Source organism: Populus alba, chromosome 2 (genome assembly GCF_005239225.2).
Source record: "Populus alba chromosome 2, ASM523922v2, whole genome shotgun sequence".
In the NCBI taxonomy this organism is placed as follows: domain Eukaryota; kingdom Viridiplantae; phylum Streptophyta; class Magnoliopsida; order Malpighiales; family Salicaceae; genus Populus; species Populus alba.
The window spans coordinates 9339077-9364135 of record NC_133285.1 but is presented as its reverse complement, the minus strand read 5'-3'; the positions used below and the strand labels follow the sequence as shown (position 1 = coordinate 9364135).

General features: G+C 37.2%; 2 protein-coding genes across 7 annotated transcripts; one reads left to right on the top strand and one right to left on the bottom strand.

The window, feature by feature from the left end:
- The first annotated feature begins 618 nt into the window (after positions 1 to 618).
- LOC118057721 (uncharacterized) lies at positions 619 to 7806 on the top strand. 6 transcript variants are annotated; one of them, XR_012169154.1, is made up of 7 exons: positions 619 to 878; positions 1655 to 1694; positions 2350 to 2398; positions 4965 to 5036; positions 5691 to 6850; positions 6979 to 7253; positions 7357 to 7806. XR_012169154.1 is itself a non-coding variant. In XM_035070392.2 (4 exons), exon 4 carries the CDS (start codon positions 2908 to 2910, stop codon positions 3958 to 3960), a length of 1053 nt encoding a protein of 350 aa, XP_034926283.1. In that variant the 5' UTR covers positions 619 to 878; positions 1655 to 1694; positions 2350 to 2398; positions 2904 to 2907; the 3' UTR covers positions 3961 to 4044. The 6 variants fall into 6 exon arrangements, 4 of the variants coding, with proteins under 4 accessions (XP_034926283.1, XP_073263549.1, XP_073263550.1 ...); XM_035070392.2 differs by lacking the exons at positions 4965 to 5036; positions 5691 to 6850; positions 6979 to 7253; positions 7357 to 7806 and adding an exon at positions 2904 to 4044; XM_073407448.1 differs by lacking the exons at positions 4965 to 5036; positions 5691 to 6850; positions 6979 to 7253; positions 7357 to 7806 and adding an exon at positions 2904 to 4044 and having other exon boundaries at positions 1623 to 1694.
- A 287-nt stretch (positions 7807 to 8093) lies between these two features.
- On the bottom strand, positions 8094 to 23341 carry LOC118057719 (protein REDUCED CHLOROPLAST COVERAGE 1-like). Its single transcript, XM_035070391.2, is given in 27 exon segments — positions 8094 to 8316; positions 8785 to 8859; positions 9159 to 9562; positions 9564 to 11420; positions 12085 to 12172; positions 12759 to 12871; positions 13342 to 13473; positions 13962 to 14145; positions 14653 to 14786; positions 14998 to 15102; positions 15285 to 15386; positions 15461 to 15553; positions 15947 to 16264; positions 17342 to 17443; positions 17538 to 17600; positions 17690 to 18209; positions 19064 to 19218; positions 19326 to 19850; positions 19993 to 20034; positions 20342 to 20473; positions 20550 to 20617; positions 20715 to 21050; positions 21160 to 21232; positions 21524 to 21616; positions 22333 to 22394; positions 22523 to 22629; positions 23010 to 23341. Coding segments are annotated over 24 exon segments (5610 nt in total). The 5' UTR covers positions 22584 to 22629; positions 23010 to 23341; the 3' UTR covers positions 8094 to 8316; positions 8785 to 8859; positions 9159 to 9310.
- Between the last annotated feature and the right edge of the window lie 1718 nt (positions 23342 to 25059).

Genomic DNA, 25059 nt, shown 5'->3' with positions numbered 1-25059 from the left:
ATGGCCCAAGAAACTTATTTGCAAGTATGATTCATGACAGCTTGTGGACAGAAACCATCAATATTGTTTTCAGATTGCAAGTATAGATTGGTCTCCAAGAAAAAGGAAATAAATTTGAAATATATGGCAGAGATTAAAAAAACAAAAAACGCTGATGTTCCTCTAAATACTTCGAGAGAAAAAACATGGACATGTAAAAGTGGTGCAAAGGCACTAGTAATTAAATTTGAATTCTCAGCCAGTAGTGAAACCTGTTTTAAGGTACCTGCGATGCAACGAAGAGGATTAGTCTCCTGGCTTGGAAGGGTGCCAGAGGATGCTGGAGGATATCCTGGTACAACCAAAAAAAAATAATTCGGATCAACCATAATTTTTCCTTCATTTTCGAGAGACTGATTCCTCTCAACAACTACTCGCCACCTGTTCTGTGTCTTTCACGTTCACGATATTCTATCTTCTTGTTCTTCGTATTCTTGGCTACTTCCTGTTATGATCCTTAGATTTCCATGGAAAATCCAAGATTTCAAAATTTGAAGCTTGTGTTCGTTGTATAATGCTTCTTGGTTTTTGTCTTGAGACTCGGGGTTCTCGTGGCTGCTGCTGATGAGTTTGATGTGTAATGTTTTGAAAATTAAAAAGATTGGAAAATACAATAAAGCCCTTGGAGGCTTAAAGAGAGGGTATAAATGATTGAGGGTTAGTGTGGTAATTGAACAATGGTTGATAAATATAAATAAGAAAAAAAAAAAAAAAAAAAAGAGGGATCTGAATATTGGAAGAACAAACCGTAAGAGAGAAGGGAGGAAGAAGAAGAAGAAGAGAAAATAAGGGAAAATAAGGGGAAAAGGAGAAGAGAAGTAGAGGAAATAAGTAAAAAGGTAAGATTTATGGTTTTAAGTGTATAATATGTTAAATTTCGGTTTTGATTAATTGTAGAGTTTTGAAGTTTGTATTTTGAGTTAATTGATGAATTAATTTGAAGGTTAGGAGTTGATTTTTGTGGGTATTTGATTAATTAGTTGATTTGGAGAGATTGAATTGAAAGATAATGATTTTGAGTTATGATTTTGTTTAAATGGTGAAATTGTGTTAGAAATAAGGGGATAACAGTAGGTGATCTGTTGAAATTCTGGGTTTGAGGTTGAAGATGACGAAAATTCAGTTTGGTCCCTCAATTTACGGAAATTGCAGTTTAGTCCCCGAACTTTGGAAATTTTACAGATTGGTCCCTGGGGCATAAATTGAGGTTCTGAACAGAACTGAGGATGATTTAAGGGTAATATTCCAGTATAATTAGGAAGATATGATATTTTCAGTTTGGTCCTCCAATTTGACAAAAAGTATAATTTGACCCTAAAAAAAATTTGGTAAAGTTCCAGAATGGTCCTTGGAGCATAATGATATATCCTGGACAGAATTGAGGATTAATTATGGATAAATTTCAGTATGGTTATATATTTACAGTTCGGTCCTCAAAATTTTGGTAAAATTACGTTTTGGTCCCTGTTTTGGAAAATTATCGTTTTAGTCCCTAAACTTGGGAGATTAAGCCCTGTTTTATTTTATGCATTGGGATCTTTTGTTTGATTTGTTTTTGAGCATATTTCATATATTTATTGTAGGTTCTCCTATCGATCCTTAATAGGATTTTCAGGTCTTTCGTCCGACATTCCTTTTAGTTCTATATTTTCCGGGTGAGTGGAATAATCTTTAATATGCATATAATATAAATAAATATGTATGTTGATTATACAATGAGTACAACTAGTAAATTTCTTGAATATTTATATATGTTGCTTTATTTTCCGAGTACTAATTTATTATTGAATTTTCACTCGCAATCTGTTAAAGTAAATTCTATTTGATATGATATACGTTTCTTTGATGATTATGTGAATATTTGTTATGCCTTGATATGGGACTTGTCAGTACTCCATGCTAACGGAGAATAGTTAGCCTGTGTGCACATAGTATTTTGTTACCTAGCTGGTGAGAGAGGCATCAGCCTGTGGCGATTGATCATCCCACAGTGGTCACCGACGGGTGTCATCTGGTCACCGACGGGTGTCATCTGGTCACCTTCGGGTGTCATCTGGTCACCTTCGGGTGTCATCTGATCTCTGACATGTAATCCACTACGTTATAATAATATGTTACGTTATGATAACTATATGTTACGTTATGATAATATGTTTAGTAAGTATATGTATATGTATATGTATATGTATATGTATATTAAGATAAATCATCTTACAACTTATTAATATCTGAAATATCTAAAATGTATATTAAATGTTATTCTCTCACTGAGTTGGTTGAACTCACCTCTCATTTTTAATATTATTTCAGGTTCTTAGTTTCTGGGACTTTGTTGAGTGTTTCCGCTTCTTCAGTTCTGGTCGGTATGCCTTGCTTGTTCGCGAGGTTTTCCTTTCAGTTTTGTTTTTGATGTCTTAGACGCTCCACTGTTACCTTGTTTTAATTACATTTGGTTTTGACAATGTAATGAGTATTATGAATTATTATTTTTGTTTTAATAACTATCTTTTGGTTTCATCAGTATTTGAATAATATAATATTTCTGAATATTATGAGCCGCTGCGTATTTTTGAACAAATTATTCTTTTGATATGTCCGTTCTGAGGCTTAGCGTAGGTGAGGTGTCCTTTCGACACCGCTCCTACGTTGCCGGTCACGGATCCGGGATTCGGGTCGTGACAAAGGTGGTATCAGAGCACGGTTTTATTAAAATCTCGTAATCTATTTTATTTATTTATTATTATTCAAAATTTCGTAATAAGTGGAGCATTAGAATCTGTATCGTTTTGTTTGTTGTTTTTGAAATTTTGAATTCTCATCAAGCATGTCTTCTTCCTTGTGATAAAAATGCATTTTGTTTTTAGAAATATGCCGAGGGCTAAACATGTAATTAATACCGATGATCAAGAGGACATTCCTATCGCTCAGCTTAGGAAGGAAAGGCGCAAAAAGAGAGTTAGAAACCCTTCACCTCAACCAATTGAAGCAGAAGTTCAAGATGAGGTTGAATTTGAGGGGGACTATGGTCTGGATGTTGGTAAGAACCAGGAGCAGGAATCCCATGATAGGGTGTCTTATACTGATAGTGCTTTGGATAAAATTGGACAAGCCATGCAGACCCTAGCTAACCTTTTAACTGAGAAAGAAAAGGAGAAGGATAAGAGTGCATCTTCGACTTCCCATACTGTGCATGGGGTGAAAGTGCCATTGGCAGAGTTCCTTAAGTTGGCACCTCCTACCTTTAAGGGTGTAGATAACTCTGAGGACCCACAACAGTTTTTAGATGCAGTGTGGCGTAGGTGTGAGGCCATGGGGTGCACAGATCATCGTGCAGTGACTTTAGCATCTTTTAGGCTAGAAGGCGAGGTGGCTGTGAACTGGTATGAGTCCAAAAGAGGTGAAAGGGCAGCTAGTTCTCCACCGATGGTGTGGAAGGAATTTTCTGAGATATTTTTGGAGCGTTTTCTACCTGAAAGTGTGAGGGAAGCTAGATCATATGAGTTTGAGAAGTTGGTTCAGGGTGACTTGACTGTGACGGAGTATGAAGTTGAATTCACGCGGTTGTCCAGGTTTGCTGGGTATTTGGTACCAACTCAGGAGAGGAAGATCAAGAGATTTGTTCGGGGTCTTAATAACTACCTATTTAAAGCTATTGGGGCTCATGAGTTTAAGACGTACTCGGCCGTAGTGGATCGTGCCCGAGCTATTGAGGCACGAGAGTTAGAGGATGAATTATCAGTGGGTTCGGTCAAGAGGCCCAAGGTGGAAAATCAGTTCTCTTTTCATCAGCGGTCTGATACAGGTCCTAACAGGGGACAAGGAGGTCGGCAATATCCTCATCGTTTCAATAATCTCGGTAAGTATTCAATCTTTTCTATTAAGTTTCGAGGACGAAACTTTTATAAGGTGGGGAGATTGTAATGTTTTGAAAATTAAAAAGATTGGAAAATACAATAAAGCCCTTGGAGGCTTAAAGAGAGAGGTATAAATGATTGAGGGTTAGTGTGGTAATTGAACAATGGTTGATAAATATAAATAAGAAAAAAAAAAAAAAAAAAAAGAGGGATCTGAATATTGGAAGAACAAACCGTAAAGAGAGAAGGGAGGAAGAAGAAGAAGAAGAGAAAATAAGGGAAAATAAGGGGAAAAGGAGAAGAGAAGTAGAGGAAATAAGTAAAAAGGTAAGATTTATGGTTTTAAGTGTATAATATGTTAAATTTCGGTTTTGATTAATTGTAGAGTTTTGAAGTTTGTATTTTGAGTTAATTGATGAATTAATTTGAAGGTTAGGAGTTGATTTTTGTGGGTATTTGATTAATTAGTTGATTTGGAGAGATTGAATTGAAAGATAATGATTTTGAGTTATGATTTTGTTTAAATGGTGAAATTGTGTTAGAAATAAGGGGATAACAGTAGGTGATCTGTTGAAATTCTGGGTTTGAGGTTGAAGATGACGAAAATTCAGTTTGGTCCCTCAATTTACGGAAATTGCAGTTTAGTCCCCGAACTTTGGAAATTTTACAGATTGGTCCCTGGGGCATAAATTGAGGTTCTGAACAGAACTGAGGATGATTTAAGGGTAATATTCCAGTATAATTAGGAAGATATGATATTTTCAGTTTGGTCCTCCAATTTGACAAAAAGTATAATTTGACCCTAAAAAAAATTTGGTAAAGTTCCAGAATGGTCCTTGGAGCATAATGATATATCCTGGACAGAATTGAGGATTAATTATGGATAAATTTCAGTATGGTTATATATTTACAGTTCGGTCCTCAAAATTTTGGTAAAATTACGTTTTGGTCCCTGTTTTGGAAAATTATCGTTTTAGTCCCTAAACTTGGGAGATTAAGCCCTGTTTTATTTTATGCATTGGGATCTTTTGTTTGATTTGTTTTTGAGCATATTTCATATATTTATTGTAGGTTCTCCTATCGATCCTTAATAGGATTTTCGGGTCTTTCGTCCGACATTCCTTTTAGTTCTATATTTTCCGGGTGAGTGGAATAATCTTTAATATGCATATAATATAAATAAATATGTATGTTGATTATACAATGAGTACAACTAGTAAATTTCTTGAATATTTATATATGTTGCTTTATTTTCCGAGTACTAATTTATTATTGAATTTTCACTCGCAATCTGTTAAAGTAAATTCTATTTGATATGATATACGTTTCTTTGATGATTATGTGAATATTTGTTATGCCTTGATATGGGACTTGTCAGTACTCCATGCTAACGGAGAATAGTTAGCCTGTGTGCACATAGTATTTTGTTACCTAGCTGGTGAGAGAGGCATCAGCCTGTGGCGATTGATCATCCCACAGTGGTCACCGACGGGTGTCATCTGGTCACCGACGGGTGTCATCTGGTCACCTTCGGGTGTCATCTGGTCACCTTCGGTGTCATCTGATCTCTGACATGTAATCCACTACGTTATAATAATATGTTACGTTATGATAACTATATGTTACGTTATGATAATATGTTTAGTAAGTATATGTATATGTATATGTATATGTATATGTATATTAAGATAAATCATCTTACAACTTATTAATATCTGAAATATCTAAAATGTATATTAAATGTTATTCTCTCACTGAGTTGGTTGAACTCACCTCTCATTTTTAATATTATTTCAGGTTCTTAGTTTCTGGGACTTTGTTGAGTGTTTCCGCTTCTTCAGTTCTGGTCGGTATGCCTTGCTTGTTCGCGAGGTTTTCCTTTCAGTTTTGTTTTTGATGTCTTAGACGCTCCACTGTTACCTTGTTTTAATTACATTTGGTTTTGACAATGTAATGAGTATTATGAATTATTATTTTTGTTTTAATAACTATCTTTTGGTTTCATCAGTATTTGAATAATATAATATTTCTGAATATTATGAGCCGCTGCGTATTTTTGAACAAATTATTCTTTTGATATGTCCGTTCTGAGGCTTAGCGTAGGTGAGGTGTCCTTTCGACACCGCTCCTACGTTGCCGGTCACGGATCCGGGATTCGGGTCGTGACATGATGAGTCGAACAAAGGTGATGGTTATGATTCTGGAGTCACAGAAGAAGAACAGATTGATGATAATAGCACTATTGATGGTGTGGGCTCGGCGATTTGACGACCCAAAAAGTTTCATTTCAATGGTGCAAAGGAAAAGGCATTGCTGAGTTAAAAGAGGGACCAGCTGCCAGCTCTAATGGTGTTGGAATGGATCAGGAAATATCCGAGCTCTGCGATAGCTATATGAGTAGTTTTCTTCCTCCACCATACAATAACATATCAAACATTATCTGCAGACCAGTTCGGAATACTTTTCTGTTGAGGGTAAATTTTGATGATTTATTTTTCTTTGATCTCTTTGTATATCTATAAATGGGTATGGCCTAGTGTCATCATCTTGTGCATGCAGTATCACGAGAAAGAAGATGACGTAGTGACTTCTATATTATCTGCTGTATACACAACCGGATGGGTGGCAATGGGGTTTTCAAAAGATGGAAGGATGGTTGGATCCACTGCTATGGTGGGCTGGTTTAATAGGAAAGGACAAGCAAGAATCAAAGAGTCTTGCTTGCAAGTTACTAGGCCATCATAGGACATAGAGGAAGCAGGTGAATTGGACCTCACAAAAGTTCCACCTGCTGTTGTGATTCATGGGGCTATGATTTACTCGGTATTTCAAGCTAAGTTTGAAAACCCTCTCACTTCCCAGCCAATTATATTGGCTTTTGGAACCAGCTAATCCCAATCACTACCGCCTATCTTCACATGATGACAAGACGACCATTCTTTTCGACTTCACTGCAGGTTTGGTTCATCTCCACCTAGCTAGGCTGCTTCTTAATTATTATATTTTTTTTAAGTAGATGATTTACATATAGGTTGCTCACAGGAATTGCTCTGATTCATACCTGGCCTCAATTTCTCTTCCACAGGTTCTATGTCTAAAGCACGTATAAATCCTGGGCAGATGAAGAAGAATCATGAGGTATTAGGTACCCTGGCATGGGGTCTCTTCCTTCCTAGTGGGGCAATTGTTGCAAGATACTTGAAGCATAAAGAACCACTCTGGTATTATCTACATGCGGGTATTCAATTTCTGGGGTTTCTCTTGGGGCTTGCCAATGTGGTTCCTGGACAACAACTCGGCAATAAGATTAATGCCAGGTACATCACATAAAGGCATGGGGCTTGCCAAAGTGTTCTTCAGGTACGCCATCAGCCGATATCATGCATATATAGGAGCTTCTCTTAATCACCTGTTAATCATCATATCAAATGCATTCTGATGAATGTTCCAAACTTGAAATTAGAAATTGGCTTTCTTTCTAAGGCCAAGGAGAGATGCCAAGATCTGCAAGTGCTGGAAATGGTACCACCATTGGTTTGGAAGGATTGCCCTCTTCTTTGGAGCCTTCAATATTGTGTTGGGAATCCATTTAGGAGCTGCGGGGATGTCATGGAAGGTAGGCTTTCGTTTTCTAATCACTACGACGAAACGTTGTCTTGGTTAAGGAGATCAGAGAACACTACTCCACCTGAGACCTTCCAAATGAATCCAATTCAATTACTTTTTAGAGGGCTTGGTTGATGGGACATCCATGTTGAAGGATTTCCTAGTCGTGAGGAAAGGCTAGGTTTGGCATGGTTTTAGATATTTGGAATCTGTGGGCTGCCCTGTCTTCTATTGTGTTTGGCAATTTAAAATTTGCAAAGAAAATGGAAAGATTTTTCGCTCTTTTTTTTAAAAAAATGGAAATGAAAAGGATTAACAAAGGAAGAGTTTAAGAACCATATATATTTTATTTTTTTTAATTTTTATTTCAAGAGTGAAGTTGAATTTCTCGTCTCTCTTTTTCGGCCGTTTGTGCTCAGAAATTAGAGTAAAAGTAAATGCAGTAGTGTTACCATTACCATTTACCAACAATTTCTTTGACGCCATTAACATAAAAAACAATTCATCTTCCAAAAGAACTTTAGAAGTTAAAAATATTTTGGTTTTCATGACAGTAATGCATTTTTCAGAGAACAGGAAAACATGCACGGGCCCTTAAACAAAATGTCAAAGCTTGATTCAATGGATTAGCTTCCCTTGTTTACAATTCAATCAAATTAATATTTCAAAGTCAAAGCTATGGGAAACCAAAAGTACTGAATGTATTTAGATGCTGTGATCCAAGATATCAAAATTTTCTAGCTACATTTTAAGCCAAAATTGTCTACTTGACGAAACATATGTTGAAGGTCCCAATGGCAGACTTCCTACTGTAAACCTGCACATCAAGCAGAACCAAAAAAAATGTGACTCAATATAATAGACCGGAACCTTTCGACCACTTTAGCTACTAATCTCCAGCTTGATGACACTTGGGCATCGGTGATTGTTACCATACCATAACTTCAAGTCATCGCTGACTTCACTTTTTTGTCACATAAAAGTAAAGCACTTTTGTACAAGAAATGGATTAATTTTTACCAAAGTCATGGAAGACGCATCCTTATTACGGACACCAAGAATGAACTCAGTGGTCAAGTTCTGTTCTATGTACCCACTACCAAAACATCTCTGGATAGTTTCTCAAAGGAATCAATTGCGGTACAATTTAACAAGAGTCCATCACAAGACACCAACTAACTGAGAAGGACATTTTCTCTCCTTTAACCAGGGCTGTTTATCATGCTAAAATGGATCGTCTTCTGGAATTGATGAAAAGAAGAGATAGAAAGGGTCACAGAAATACCTGAACAAAATGGAAGCATCTGTTCCTGTATCTCCACTATCCGTTGCACAGGCACAAACCAAGTCAAATGGAGAACTGCAAATTTATCAGAAAATAAAAATATAATATTCACAAATAAATCTTGCATACATTTACGCCAAATTTTATCCATAGACTAGGCGATGGGTCAGCCTGCGTATTGCACTCGGTTGTGATCTGGAAGTCCAGAAAGTGATTGTGGAGAACAACTTTTACATACATGTACTTATACAAGAAAATAGAAGATTCAAAGAAGCAATTCATGGCAAGCAAATATACGTGGGATCAGCAGAAAGTTATCTGCTTTTGTTAATCAAGAAAAGAAGTGCTATTCGCTTTGATTATAGAGAACAAACCTGTAAATTTTCCAGAAGGTGCTATGTCCATGAAAGCCAGAAAATACTCAAGATACGTGTCCCTAGTGCATATAATCAAATAAAAAAACTATCCTCCAGCTATCTCCAAACGATCAGAATCACTTGATTGGAGAGAACAGCAGAACCTAGGATCATGTAGCACTAGCTGTGCAGCCTTCACCATGAGCGAAGCTTGTAGATTTTGGAGATTCACTGCCTCTTACCACTCTGTTATATATAAATTTGAAAGACTGTGAGCCATATGGTCGACTAAGCAAACTTATTGGCATTCTCAGATTCTGCTTCCGGTTTCTCCTTCTTCTTAACAAAATGCTGAAGGTTTTCTCCCCATGGATCTGCTGGTCAACATTGCTAGTGACATTTTCTTTTGGGCTTTTTTTTCTGACTTGAATCATTCCTATAAACTTCAACTTCAGACGGATTTGAGTGACCATTTTCCTTGATATTTTCCAAGCCATCTCCAGTCAATTCCTTCACGTTGTCCTTTCTATCTGATGCTTGAAGGTTCATTTCTCCATTAGCTAATCCTACATTGTCAATGTCCACTGGCTGAGTTGGAGGTGGACTTGGGCTTCCAGAATTTTCAAATTGTACTTTAGGCTCCAATACAGGATCAGCAATTGGCTCAACAACAGGTGGTGGGACAGAGAACTCCACTGCATGACAGCCAGACCATACTGTGCTAGGAATAAACTCTGACACATTAGGGCGCACATTGCATTGCCAGGAGAAATAATTAGGGTGGAAGGCGCTGCTAGTAACAGGAAATGTACTGGTTGGCACTGCTTGACTGTAAGGAGGATACATATAGGACAATGGGTGAATCATGTTTGGGGTTGGAGGTGGTGATAGGTATGGATGGTGTGGAGAGGACATTGGATTGAGGGGGGTTATGACAGTTGCAGGTCCAGGGTGAAGAGTCATGTTCACAGGCCAGGGTGCAACAGCTGGAACACCACCAGGAGCAGAAGGAAGAGGGATGTTGATGGCAACTGGTGAAGAGCATCCAATGGATGTTGATGGGTTGAATGGAGCTGCAGAAGCAGACAATTTCTTATTTGGCAATCCCCGAGAATCACCTGAATTCAAAATCAATGGTTTGTCCTTCAAACCCTCTACTCCTGGCAAGGTGGAGTTGGGATCAACTAGTGGTCCCAATTCAATAGATGAATCCTTCTCATGTGGTTCCTTTGGAAGAGAATCGTTTGAATTTTGCATCTGGTCAATCAACATTCCATTCTGTATAATTCCATGAACCTCAATATCACCAGATTCAGGTCCTTGCATGTTCGGGGAGGAATTTTCTTCCAATACATGAGTTGAGTGGTGTTCTTCCATTTTCAGAGCAACACCTGTTTCCTTCTTCAAATCATCTGTATGATCTGATTCAGAATTCTCACCATTCTCTCCACTGCTATCTTCCACGCTCATTACTACTGGACCAGCAATTTCTTTAACTTCATTGGTCTCCTTGAGTTTTCCATCACCAATTTCCTGGTTATCTGAAGTATTGCTTTGGGGAAACCAGACCTGCAGCTTAGCAATGGTCCCTGGTGGGGCCAATGCTACTTCCTTGTATGAAGGGGATTTTCCGAGACTCACTATTGAATTCTTGAATTGACCGATGTCATTAGGGGGGGGAATTGGAGCAGATTCTGATGAAGTAAGAGCAGTGCTGTGAATTCTTGGATTCTCTGTTGTAGCACTTTTATTAGATGAAGGAACAGACTTGACCCTGTAGGTTACAGCTTTAACTATTCTCCTCCCAAATCTGCTACCCTGAGGGAGATTGGTAGTTTGGTGGTCTCCATAACTTCCATGAGATGGTGTCCGTTTCTTTAAAAGGTAATACCCACTATTCTGATTAGCATTCTTGACAGGAGTGTAATCCATGTCAGGATCCACAATCTTTTTGTGATAACTATAAACTTTGCCAACAATCCCACGCCGCTGCTTTAGTCGTCGCCCATACAAGCCAGCTGATCTTGGCCTTTGAACTGGTTGCCATCCATCATCTCCTAAAGCAAGAGTTTCAGAAAAGGCTTCAGTCACGATGCTTGATTTTTTTTCTACAGTCTCTTCCACAATGGGTGTCTGGAATTCAACATGTACAGAGCTGGTCTCCTGGGAAGCATCATCTTCAGGCACATGTATCTCCACTTCCAAAGCCTCTTTAGGAGTATTTTTTGGAGATTCATTGGAACTTGCGATACCAAAATTTGGTTGGGTTTTTTCCTTAACCTGAAAAGCAAAATTGCAAAAGCATGTTGTATTAAGGAAAAAATTAGAAGTTACTACATGTAAAACAATTGTATTTTCTGATAATGTATCTTGGTGAAATGGTTGATCTCAGCCCAGTGGAACTTCATTTCATCTTTTTTCATTACTTCATTTACAACAAGAGAAGTGAGAGATCTTCAATGTTAACAAATATTAAAGAACCAAAAGGTCGAAGGAAAATCATAATTATTCTAGATTTTGCCCTGTTTTCTTGTCCTTGTACTTCTATAACAAAGACAACTGGTTTCCTGAGCCTACGAAAGTACAGTTTCTAAGTATTCCAAATGCTCCAGTAGGGGTCCCCTCAGATGTTGACTTAACAAGTGAGAGTACTATCATTTATTCCTTTTCAGTCCAGTACAAGGTTGCACATATTTGGCTTGAAGTTTCAGACAAACCCCAAATGTGATGGTAACTTGAAAAAACATGAAACCAAATCTTGGAAACTCCCAAGTCCCAGAAGGAGAAGGAAAGTGGCAGGAAAAATCCCATTCTGAATTGCTAAAGTCTAACAGGAAAAAAAAAAAGTATCATGTAATGAACAGAAACTGGTAATTTTTCCCCAACATCATTGGCATGGATGATGAGTTAGAGTTGTTTTAATCAAACACGAATATCCAGATACCTTAGTGATATAGCTCTTTCTCTTCCCAGCCACGTCTCTCCCCTTGGCATCACGACTTGGATTAATGTAGTCCAGCAAATCTGATACACTGCCAAATTTTAAAAACTGAAATTAGTTTCAAGACATCTGTCCGTTTGAACAAGAGTTTGCATCATAAGCTAGATATGTGAATTGCATTCATGTGACAGCATGTTCATGGTGCATATAATCAAATAGAAAGCAAAAGTGGCATCCAGCTAGATCAAATTATTCTGCACACCCATTAGAAAAGTAGCCGATTACTAAAAATTAACAGGATAGATATGATGATCTGTGCAAATACTTCTTGACCCCAGAAACAAAAAGAATGACCTTTGGGGAAGCTACTGAATGTGAGATGAAAGTCCTTGCTGAGTGATGTTTGTGCGTGTAGCAAAGATCATGAAGAAACCTCGAGCTTACATCTTTTCTCTCTTTGTATGAGTGTGTGTTAAAGTTCACTTGTTACAATTTCATGGATGTATTTCCAACAAAATTAAAAGAGCATAAATTGCTTCTCATGCAAATCCCAAAAACACAAGTAACCACACCAATAGCAGAGTGTCCAAATGGTGTGATTAGTGAAAGAAGTAGAGGAAAGTTAAACTACATTAAATAATTAAACGGGGCAATAGGCCAGTGTTGGTCTAATTTACCTTAGGTGGCCTTTGCTAGCAATTGATGCATCAGGCTTCTTAGTACCATTTCGTGCAGCTTCTTGCTGTTCAAAAGCCTTGGATTCAAAATACTCAAGCCAAGCAGCAGCATCCTGCAGCATTCCATTAAGATTTTAAAATTACGAATGGATATTGGTCACACACATATATACAACCATGCCCTTTTAGTAAGTTCAAAACTTGGTATCGAATCTCTATGTCAAAAAACAACAAAATAAAACAATCTATGTAGCCCTTAAAGTCATCAATTTAGAGTCATTCATCTCATGGCTCCATGTCATGTTGAAAAGAAACCCAAGGACCTATTTAATTGCAATCTTATCTTCATTTCAACCTTCAGATCGCCAAGCCAGAAGGGCAGGTCAGACTTCAGATGATTACACATACATGTTGTCAGTAATGAATATAATACTTTCGAGATGTTCAAATTCATTTAGCGTGTCTAGTGCTATCATACTAACAAGTGCTTGTTTCTAGCTCAGGGTAGCTGATAGTAACACGAATGCCTAGGAGGAGAGAAATGGTGGAGGGTGCAGATTAATTGATGAATTTAGCAAGACACCTGAGTACGCAAATCATCTGGACCCAGCTTTGCTCGGAGAATTTGCAAGGTTGTTTGTTCATGTTGAACACTCAAAGGATATGCTTCCATCAACGAGAGTGCAATTGCTATTGCATGGTAACTTGCAGCTGTCTGGCATTATTAACCACAAAAAAATGCAGTAATTAGCTCATTTATAAGTACATAACAAGTGAAAAAATGGAGTTTCATTGGCCATATATTGTTACAATATATTCGCAAAGTGCTTATAGATGTGGTACTGACTACTGACCATCTGAATAGTTCAATGCTTATGAACATTCTTTTTCTTCTTTTTTTCCCCTTCTAAGGATTTTTACATTTAAGGAGGAAGAGGGAGATCAATATGGCCATTCTTAAGGCTAATTAATTACAATATGGAAAGTTTCTTGATGTAGATGGGAACAGAATTTATAAGATCATTTAGAGCACTGCTTAGTTATAATGCTTGACAAGATGGTAATGTATATAGCACTTCATGTATAACTTCAAATGAATATATAATATGCTTACCCAACCATTTTACTTTTGGTCATCAACTAGAAAATAGTGAGCATATTATGAACAATAAAACATAAACAAACTTCAGAGCAAAATAAAACCTGAATATGGTCTGGGCCAAGTAAACTTTGGTTGCATTTCAGAGCTTTATGAAGATATCTGAGTGCAACATGCACATTCCCCAGGCCTTCCTCCATCATAGCCACATTGATGTATGTTGCAGCAGTGTTTGGGTGTAATGAACCGCATGTGAGATGTAAGAGATACAAAGCACGCTTTACATACCTAATCAACAACAGTACTGGATTCTCACACTAGGGTAAAGGTAAAACACAAAACATGAGCAATTTATAACAAATGATGGTACATATGAACCTAACTACAGGTATCTCCCAGAACTCACGAAAGAAGTACAAAAACAAGCCTTAGGAAAAGCCAGGTAAGATTTTATCACTCAAAAGAAATCCAAAATGATAAAAGAAAGGGATCTTGGTTTATGCAATATAAATAAGAACCTTGTCTGTCAAATAAAAAAAAACCATGTCCCTTAAATATGATAACCAAAACGAGCACAAACAAGCAATTGATATCTAACATCTATGGTGCAGAATCACTATGAGAGCAATCATCATTCTGATTATAAACATAGATAATTGAATACAATCAGGCAGTCCAGGAGACAATCATTTGACATCAAGCCAGAATCAGATTAAAATGTAATGAATGCAAAACATGAAATTACATAGTATCATGCAAGACTAAAACTTCTAATGTAAAAAGAATAAAACATACTTGAGAGCCAGCTCTGTATGTTGAAGTCTGTAATAGAACACAGCAAGATCCCCATAGCTTTTCATTGTGTCTGGATGATCAAGTCCCAATTCTCTCTCATTAATATCCAACGCTTTTTGCTGATATATAGTTGCCTGTAAAGTGAACAGAATATTGAATCAGCACAAAACGTAAGTCCTTAAAATAACGGAATGCAAAGTTTCTGGGTCGACTCTGTAACTATACTATGTCATTCTGCTACTAATAAGCAATTAGTAAGGTGACTATAATCTGGGTGTTATTGGAGAAAATTTCCAGCTACATCAGGGGGGGAAAAAGGAAGAAAAATATCGATAATAAATAGACCTGATTGAAGTCCCCAGTGTGATACAATACCACAGCAAGAAGGCTGTATGCTCCTGCGGTCATTCGATGGTAGGGACCACAAACAGCCACTAGCTTTGCAAGAGCCTGGAACACCACAGATACGAATCAGCTAAAATACTATAGCACCAATAGCAAAGGTTGATTAAACGGTTGGTGAAGCACCTTGTTGACATGGGAAAAACAGGTAAGAGATTATTAAAACAGAAGCCATGACAACTATGTCCTTTACAAAGAGTATCAGAAGTGCAATTTCAGAACCCACCAACCTTTGTCCCATAAGTGACTGCATCTTCAAGTTTTCCCTTGTCTAGAGCTGTTTTTGATGATTCCAGAAGTTGCCTTCCATCTGCAGAGGAGCATGCTGCTTGCTGAAAATAAAAAGGTACAAGTCAATATGGATTATAAGGAGAAAAGCATAACCACTTTAATCTCTAGTAATCACCTTATGCACAGGGACCAGACTGACAACATCTGATTTTCTGAATGGATGTGGAGAATCCATATCAAAATCCCTTGGAACCAACTCGATGCCCACCTGAGAGGATGGGAGAAGACAAAAGAGTGTCAGTTTATACATGTACCTGTTTTGATTTTCCCAAATCAAGTAAAAGATTAATGTGTATGCAAGAATATGCAATCAATTCCTTTAAAAGGTATTGTTTCATTTGGAGGAATGCCACAATCAGGGAGGAAATACACTCGTGTGCTTTAAAGCCAATGCTTTACAGGTTTACAATTGTGCCTCACCAAAAATAATCAAGTTTGGACATATTTACCAAACTGATCCAGTGAATTAATTGCAAATGATGCATCCTACAACTCTTTAGAATACCAAAAATGGGAAAGAAGCAAGGTTTTTGTAGATCAAACAATTTTGAGTCCCTATATCCCACTTGTTATGCATTCTAGAGCACATGCAGAAATATACCTTGTGGCACAGCCCACGCAGGATTGCAAATTTCCTCACATCTTTGAAGTTTGAACTGCTAAGATCCCATTCATACCGCTTCTTTAAAAATACCTCCAGCCATCTCCATACAAGAGGATGGACATGCAAAGACTTGATTGAATCTCTACTTTCAGGAACCCCAAGCATCAAATTTAATGCAGCGGCTATTGATACAGCAATTTTCTCATGGTCCATAACAGCAGCAATCACAGCCTGAAGTATGTGCTTAAAAGCTCGTACTATCATCTCATGAATGCAGAGTGACTGCACATGTGACAGCTTTTCGGAAAGCTTTACCTGGTTTATAATATAAAAAGCAGAAATTGTCTAATATGAAAAATCAAATTAAAAGGTAGAAATTGACAATTATAAGAAGAGTTGTTAACACATTAACTTGCTGGAATCAAAAAACCATGGACAATTTCTACTTCTAGTTAAAGAAAGTAGCCACATCAAAATATAGCAACCACTTATGAAGTTAATTCAAAACTCTTATAAACTAAAAACACCCTAGATCAAAGACAACTTGTGTCTCAAAATGAGAGAGCATAAGGGGAGGCACATAACCTCCTCAGAGGAGCAGCATAAGCCTCCAAAGGGGTTGAGGCGTGAACCTCAAGAATATTGGTTTTATAATAAAATTGGCTAGAACTTTAACATTTAGTGCAATTTGAAATAAACAGTAAGTTTAAATGGTGCAGTAAATGCACACACATGAAGATAAAACAGGTGAGAATTTTTATTATATATGCAAAAAAGGAAATTTTTTATACGTAGTAATCAACCCTATCAGTTATGCTACAACTGGCGAACTGAGAGAGCTGGCCCTGCCTTCAGTCAATCAAGCAACCGACTGTGCCCTTGAGAGCAGAAGCTGCAAATGACAATCTTAAAGGCATGCACCTTATCTTGTGAAGTTTGCTCAGTATCTTGTGAAGGTTAGGCCACACAATATTACCACTCAAAAATTAATGCCTCAAGGCTATCTATCACAGCTGTGTTTCAAGCACGCTTAAGTGTCTAGAAAAGGCCTTATAAAACTGTAAGGATCACATACAGTTAACATGAGCACCAACTCAGACAACAACATACATATGCATGTTTATACATAAGAACAATGGCAGGATAACAGATCTCATTGTCAAGCATGAATATACAAGGATCTGATTGGAAAATCCTCAGAAAAACTGGATGGTTAAAGCACAAACAAGGTCTTAAAAAAGTATAAAACAGATGCATTCGTTAAAGTTAAACATGATTGTGTCCAAAGAGAAGGTAGATATGGAATTAAAATTTCCTTCGTGGACAAATAAATGTACCTAAACTGTGTATTGAAGATTAAAAAGTAGGGGTGCACGATAACAAAGAACTTACAACATGTCCCAGGGAGCGCATCTGAAGACCTCTAGTATGCATAAAATCAGTTAGAGTCCGGCCATCGACGGGTGAAAGCTCCAGTGAACCAAAATCTGCTACCTGTGTTCCATTATCAGTACTCAATCTAGGAACTATAGTAAACTTCTAGAAATGCAGGTTTGGTTGAGATAATTTAATGAAAAAGGTTGAGTACCAGTTTAGGAAGAGCAACTTCTGTGTAATATCTATGAGACAAGTCGATTAGCTCTCGCAGAGACTGTCGATCACTTCATAGGTTAGTTAACTCCTTAATAGAGGGGAAAATAAAACAAACAATAAGGCAATGAACAGTCAAGAAAATAGTACCTTGCGATGAAGTCCAGTATCTGATCCTTTTAGTCGAACAAAGGCTGCATCAGACAACAACTGCTGCAGTGCAAGCTCATTATCTTTGGCATCAATTTCAAGGTGAGATTCCATGGAAGGCAATGTAGCATCTTCAACTGCCCCGCTTAAACCATCAAAGGCAGGTCTTGAGTTTTCCGACTGCATTTTTACATGGCTTTCATCTGATTTTTTCTTGTTCTTAAGGGACTTAAGAGGTGTCCCAAGTCCCTCAACCTTCATTTCTGTTTCTGTGGAAGGTTTCTTATCTTTTTCAGTATTTTTCTGGTCTTGCAAATGTTGCATCCAGCAGGCTCCAAGTTCCCATCTCACCAAATGATCCTGCTCTGGTGCCTCTTCTTCAAGCCTAGCAACACTTTCTTCCAGCAATCTCTCTACAATTGCTTCAGAAGCACAGAGCTCTTCGCATTCCAAAGTTTGCAGATTTGGTGTCTGCTTTGTGTGCTCTGAAGGTATTGTTTTGTAAAGAAGTAGTCTCAAGCTGTAAGGAAGGCAAAGTTAGATCTCTGTATAATGAATGAAGCCAAACAACTAGAAGAGAACCAAATTATGGAGCATATACTATCACCATGAAGTCATAATATTAAAATCTGAAATATCAGCTTTTGGGTATAAATATCTTCCATTCTGGTATGATGTTGCAATCATTAAGATTGGTACAATAATACAACGGTAGCATGGGAATGCATGTCATAAAACCCTCATTGATTTAAATGCTAGTAACAAAAAATAGATTTACAGGTAAGAACCAACATGCCAAATAGCTAGAGAATCAATCAAATCACCATTCAAAGACTTCTATCTTTGAAAATTTTGGAGTTGAATATCGCAAGACATGATTGGTATTTTCCAAGATAGGAGAAATTAAGATTCTATGTCAGTCACCCACATTGAGATTCTTAAGGACAAAGCAGGGTTAAAATTTAACTTCAGCATAATTTATTTGAAATGGAAACAATATCACAGTATCGAATTGGATCGCCATTGCATTCTAAAATTGTTCAAGAAAAAGATCCACTTCTGAAATTGAAAAAATGTAATAAATCAAAGCTGACTAAATTTCTTATATTGCACTGATACATATGTTTGGACAAATCAAAATAGAAAACATCAAAACTATTGGCTCCCAACTAACGAATGATCCATCACAGTTTTCACTGCTTGTTCAAAGCTAGAATACAGCAATCGTATATGATTCTTAGCACAACCACTGGCAGGTATACAACTCCACTGACAGATGATATCTAAGATCTCTATTGCATATATAACTATCAACTTCAATGGGAAGTGGCTCATTTTAATACTAGTTCATCAATAGGAAAAGATGGTAAGGACCTGTTGATGTTAAGGGCATTTGCACCACCTTCAGGCTGTTCAAGTTCAATACTTTGGGATGGAGGACTGGCTTTCTTTTCATCCCTCACCTCAACTTTTACAATGGCGATGAAACCACAGTATCTTACATTAAGAAAACCGAGGGTGGCAATGTCCTGCAGTCAAAATGCAAAAGTATTCACCAGTTTACCAATTAAACTAAAATTAAAATCCCAAACCCTTGGAAGAGCATCATTGATCAATCATGTTTTCTGGAACTTACATGAGCAGCCGTATTCTCGTCAGCAGTGATCCCTTTCAAAAGGTTCCTCTCTACTAAATTTTTCTTATCAGTTCCAGTTGCTTGAATCCCATCAATTTTAGTGTCTACCTTAGAGCTTGCATTGGAAGCATCTTTCATAACTGTGATGCTTAAATCCCCAATTCTCTCTGTATAAGGAATATCACTGTTTGCAACCGAACCCAATAAATCTGGCTTTAGTTTTACATGTTGCACAGCCTTAATGGCTCTGAAAATAGCAACATCGACAAATAGGCTGTGAAGAAGGAAGGCTTTCCTGTCTCGAATCTGCCTCTCCTCAGCTGTCTTGCAAGGCATGGATGCGACAAACAAAAACTCATCAGCCCAAGGTATTAAATCTTTTTTCCCATCTCTTCCTAGACCACCCCCATTTCCTCCCCATGTTTCATCCTCAACTGGGAGAGGAGGGAAAACTGACGGCAACTGTGCTGCAACAGGAGGGATAAGCCATGTGTTTGCTCTAAAACCATACGGAAGATTCCCAAACTATAAAAGGCCAGGAAGCAACAAAAAAGTTAAAAAATTGGAAACAACAACTGCAACATCAGCAAGAAATCATTAAATCACAAGTGCACAGTTTATTTCCCTTGTTTTTTGTGAGAGAAGAATCGACACAAAGGTTAGATACCTTGTTACGCTCAGCAAATGCTTTCATGAGCTCATCGTAAGCCTGACACATAAGACATGACATCCATATCACTTCCACAAAGTCTAAACTGAAAGCAACGTAGTATCTCAAGAAAAGATTAATCTAAGTTCATTTACAGACTAAACTTCATACTCAGAAAAATATTGGAAAAGCATATGTCATGTGCACGGACACTAACTGTTTATCCAAACAATAAATGATCTTTTAAGAAAGTTCATGGATTCCAGCCGAAAAATGATACAGGTTGCACCAATTCGAATATTATCCAATACAAAAAAAAAAAAAAAAAACTCCGCCCACACAAATTGAGCAAGGTGGTGAAACTAACATTATCAAAAGCTCGACTAAGCTGCCTTAGCAAATCAACAAGATTGTGACATAAAATCCTCTGCTTTCCAACGCTATAAAACCCTTTTCTGCAAGCTTCAACCTGAACCAGCTTCCCGTTGCATAGCTTCACCTGATCATTTCAACAACAATTAAGAAAAAAGCCTTGTCAAAAGATAAAAGCAAATTCATAAATAAAACAATCTTACATCAAGCGAGAAAAGATGATCATCCACGGAAATCTCATCAATCTCTCTTTTCGTTGCCTTCCTTATAACTGCAACAACACCAATCACATTTTCTGTCATTTCCAATTATACCCTCAATTATCTCAAAATGACGCTCTTTTATTTTTAATCAGCGAGAGAGAGTACATTGAAGAGGAGGGGCGAGATGCGAGAGAGAGAAGAACTCGTAAAAGCTCCCAAGCTTAGGGCACGAGTGGCTCATTTCTCCCTCTGCGTCCACTGGAACATCTTTCGATGCTGATTTTGGTGACGATGATTTCTTAGTGGACATAGCGGCGGTGGATGGAGACTTGGTGGTGGTTTTCTTAGAAGTCTTATTATCCTGCGCAGCCGGCGCATTCTTTCCAGTATCGGACTTGAGCTTATCCTGCGCAGTCGCCGATGGACCGAAGCACGTTGTGCATGCCACGATGTCGAGGAGTCGTCTAACGTGCGCCACTGCAAGCTCCTCATCGTAGTCCTCTGTTACAAACGAAAAAAAATAAATGGAGAGTGAAGCACGTAAAACAAGACGCTGTCGATTAAAGAATGAAACGGCGCCGTTTGTTGCTGGTGGGTTTTTGCGTCTTACCATCGCTCAGAGTGAGAGCACAGGGCTTGAGAGCTGACACGTCGACCGTGTCTTTTAACCGAGATCCTCTGACCTGTCAATTAGACACGGAAAGGTAAATTACTTTAATGCCCCTTTCTTTTATGGAGGTGGACACACAAAAAAGTTGAAAAATGGAAAGCCCCACGTTTTGATCGTCTTTGACAATCAGTGCAAATCCTGTGATTTAGATTTTCCGCTCACGTGACATCAATAGTGATGCGCATTGATTAATCTTGTCATTCTTAATTGATCATGAGGACTTGACCGACACTAAAACACCCACACGACACCGTATATGTAGGGGAAAAAGCAAGAGTCAATAATTTTCACTCTATATCTTCACCTCGTGTGATAATGAAAAGTTTGTGATGTAGCAGGTTCCAGTATTCACCGATAGAAGCCGACGAACATCTATGATCCTGTCCGTTGATATTCCCTGCTCAAGATTGACACGTGGCTTAGCAGTAAGAGGGCAGATGAATACATACCAAAAGAGTAACAAATGTCACTATATTTTCTCCTGAGCACATGCTAGGTAGGAAAAGGAAAACGAGCAAGAAGAGGACTGGTTTTCCTTGCAATCAAGTCATATCATGCATCTTTTTACTAATCACATATTCAAGCGAGTAATAGAGGAAATCAAGATATTGTCAAACCCATTTTGTTGAAAAGAGTGACACCATTCTGAAAGTTTTGCTGGCGTATCTAAAACGTTTTCCACTGTTTCCACGCCTTTCAAAAACCAGTTATTAATGTCTCAGGCTAATACGTTTTTTTGAAAAAAAAATTTAATTTTATATATATTTTTTAAAATATTTTGATACGTCAATATAAAAAAACATTTAAAAAACTCTGAAAAGTAAAATAATGACCAGAAAAGGGACAGTAAATAATTGGCTAAATTAGATTCCAATTCAGCCAATGAGCTCATGGCGGACACACAGCCATGGCTGGAGCACTAAAGTATTCAGGCTACCTTCCAAAAAATCAAGCTTGCGGAACCTATCCAAGCAAAAGATGCCTGGCAAATTATAAGGAATGTAGAGACGGCTACGAGTAGAAGATGCTAGCTATGTGAGTGCAGCAAAAATGACAATTCCTTGGAAAGAATTTGCTAATATAATTAAGAGCCATGACTCCGGAGCACCAAACCTTCAAAACAACATGAGTCTCGTCGGGAAGGTTTATTGTGATATCAGCAACAGCAGGGAGAACTGCACAAGAAGTCAATTAGAACATTAGATACATTAGCTGGTGACTGATAGAATGGACTCAAGAGGGTCTTCATGATCGATTTATTATATTAAATTAAACAATGTTCTGTTGGAAAATAAATCGATACCCTTCTCGTCCTTCTTCTTCCTCTCCCCTTTAGCCTTGCCACGACTGTTCCTAGGTGCCATTTTCAGCTCTTGCTTGTTTCAATGAGCACAAATCTCCCAAGTGTACCTGTATTTCAACAAATCTCAATGAATTAATGAGTCCGTTCCTTTTTACAGGAATAAAGTAATTCTTCTCTGCAATAACTGCGTGGACGAAAGCAAGTCTTGTTAAGAAAGTCCAGATAAGAGGATAAGATCCCAGCACCCTCTTGCATCTAAAATGGATAAAGAAAGAAAGAATTCGACACCAACCAAGGGAATCACTGTATAAATTTGTAAACGAAAGAACGAACAAGAACAGCATAACATTGAAACAGCAGGGCATTTCAGAACTGGGAAAGAAAAAAAAAACGCAGCTTTCTGGACAAGGACATGTATACATTAATGGCATGGACCAGCTCAAGAATTGTTATGTGTACATATATATGGAATTCAAGAAATAATTACCAAATAGCAGAACTCTTTTGAGTTCTGCAACTTCAAGAACTGAAGAAGACAGAGAAAGGGGTTTTTAATGCACTGTATTGATGTTTCGTGGTACCAATAAGACTTGCAGCAGAGGAAAGCATATGTATTCGAGGGAAACAATTCTCAGTAAAGAAGGCTAAAGAGCTGCGAGCAACGAAGGTTGGCTTTCAGAGGTTGGATGCTGAGGAGGACTTAACCATTGAAGAGGTTTTGAAATGAAGCTCTTAGAAAGAAATGGTGAGAAGAGGAAGAGATAGAGGGGAGAGATGGTATGATAAGGCAGGAAGGGCGGAGATTTAACAGATAGGTGATATGTATGGCAGCTTGTGCTGGCTAATACAGCAATCATCATGTTTCAGGATATTTTTAAATTTATAATGGTATAAATTATAAATAAAATAAAATATATGTTATTTCAATAAAAATAAAGGGAGTATTGTTGTTTTTTTTTTTTTTTTATCGTGGGTATTCGGACCAGCTTGCGCGTACCTTGACTAATCCCACATGGATTCTGAATTTAAAACCATGTAAATCTCCAGTGACTATTATATGAGCAATTTAGAATTTAAATTTAAAACTACAGAAAAAAACAAACTTTTTAATCCCTAAATTTTTACCATTGGGCTACCATGGTTGAAGGGAGTATTATTTGAGAGAAGGAAAAGGAGTACAAGGTAAAAACTAAAAGGTACATCACTACCTGTATGTTGCTGGGTCCACGCGTACAAGAAAAGTTTGTATTTTTCTTGGACAATCGGAGCTATGGCAGATATCAACAAGGAGATATATCCACCGGCCCGGCCGGCCCAAGGCCCAACCCGGTCTCATTTTTAAACCTTCATGACAAAAGCTAAAAGAGGAGCTCACTGTAACAAAAGCTAAAACAGCTCATTTACTGTTTCCACATTTACATTTCACTATAGTTTTCTACATCGAAATTATTGTTTTAATCCTGGAGTGCAAACTAATTTAGCTTCATCTTGGGGTAAAAAGGTTTTTTTTTTTTGTTTTGTAGAATTCATTTTCCATTACAAATTGATTGGGATTAATTGATATTTTTATATTTTTATTACATAGTGTGGTTACTAAATTACTTTAAAAAAAAAAAAACATTTAACAAGGTCAAGGGGCTTTTTTTACTTTTCAGGGTTTCATGCATGGTGCAATTACTTAAATGCCCTTTGGAATAAAACTCTTTGGGCTTTGGATTCAAGGGCACTTTCATCATTTTATTATATTTTTTTTATAAATCTCAAGTGTGTTCAAGAGTAATTGGATCTTTGTATATATAAAACAATATTGGTAAAATAAAAATTTAGTTTGCGATGCCAAAGAAACTTCAAACATCACATTATAAGACGATGTTTGATGTGTCTCGCCGTCTCTATCACGATGGTCAATCACGTACCACTAGACAAGTGGCAGTTGAGCGCTAACGACATTGTTTTCTCCCCCCCTCCTTTTTTTCTATTTCCCCTCCTCAAAAAACATGGTGGAAATTGAAAAAATACAAAGAAATCTTGTTATTTGTTTATTTAATCAAATTGGATACTTGTCTTTTTTATTTTAATATATTTGGTCTTCAATCTTTTATTGAATTATTTTTTGTTTCAGTTTCATTCATTGACTTTTGGCTTTTATATCAAGTTTAGTCCTGTTTTTTTATTGTTATTTTTATTTTTTTTTCTTATCATTTTCTTGAGTGGAATTGTTTTTTCAATTTCATCCCTCGTTATTTTATTTTATTTTATTTTATTTTATTTTTATGTCAAATTTGATTCCCATTCTTTTTAAATCTATTCTTTTTTATCCCTTTTTTATTGAATTTGTTTTTCAGTATTATCCCTAATTATTTTGGTTGGTTGATAATTTGACATTATTATTTCTTTCAAATCTACAGTTTATATTGTAATATTGAAGATTAGATCGAGTTGGCTTCATTTTTTTTAGGTCTTTTTAAATATATTTCTTTAGTTTCATCTATCAACATTAGGTTCGTTCAATATTGGTATTTGTTATTTTTTTTATC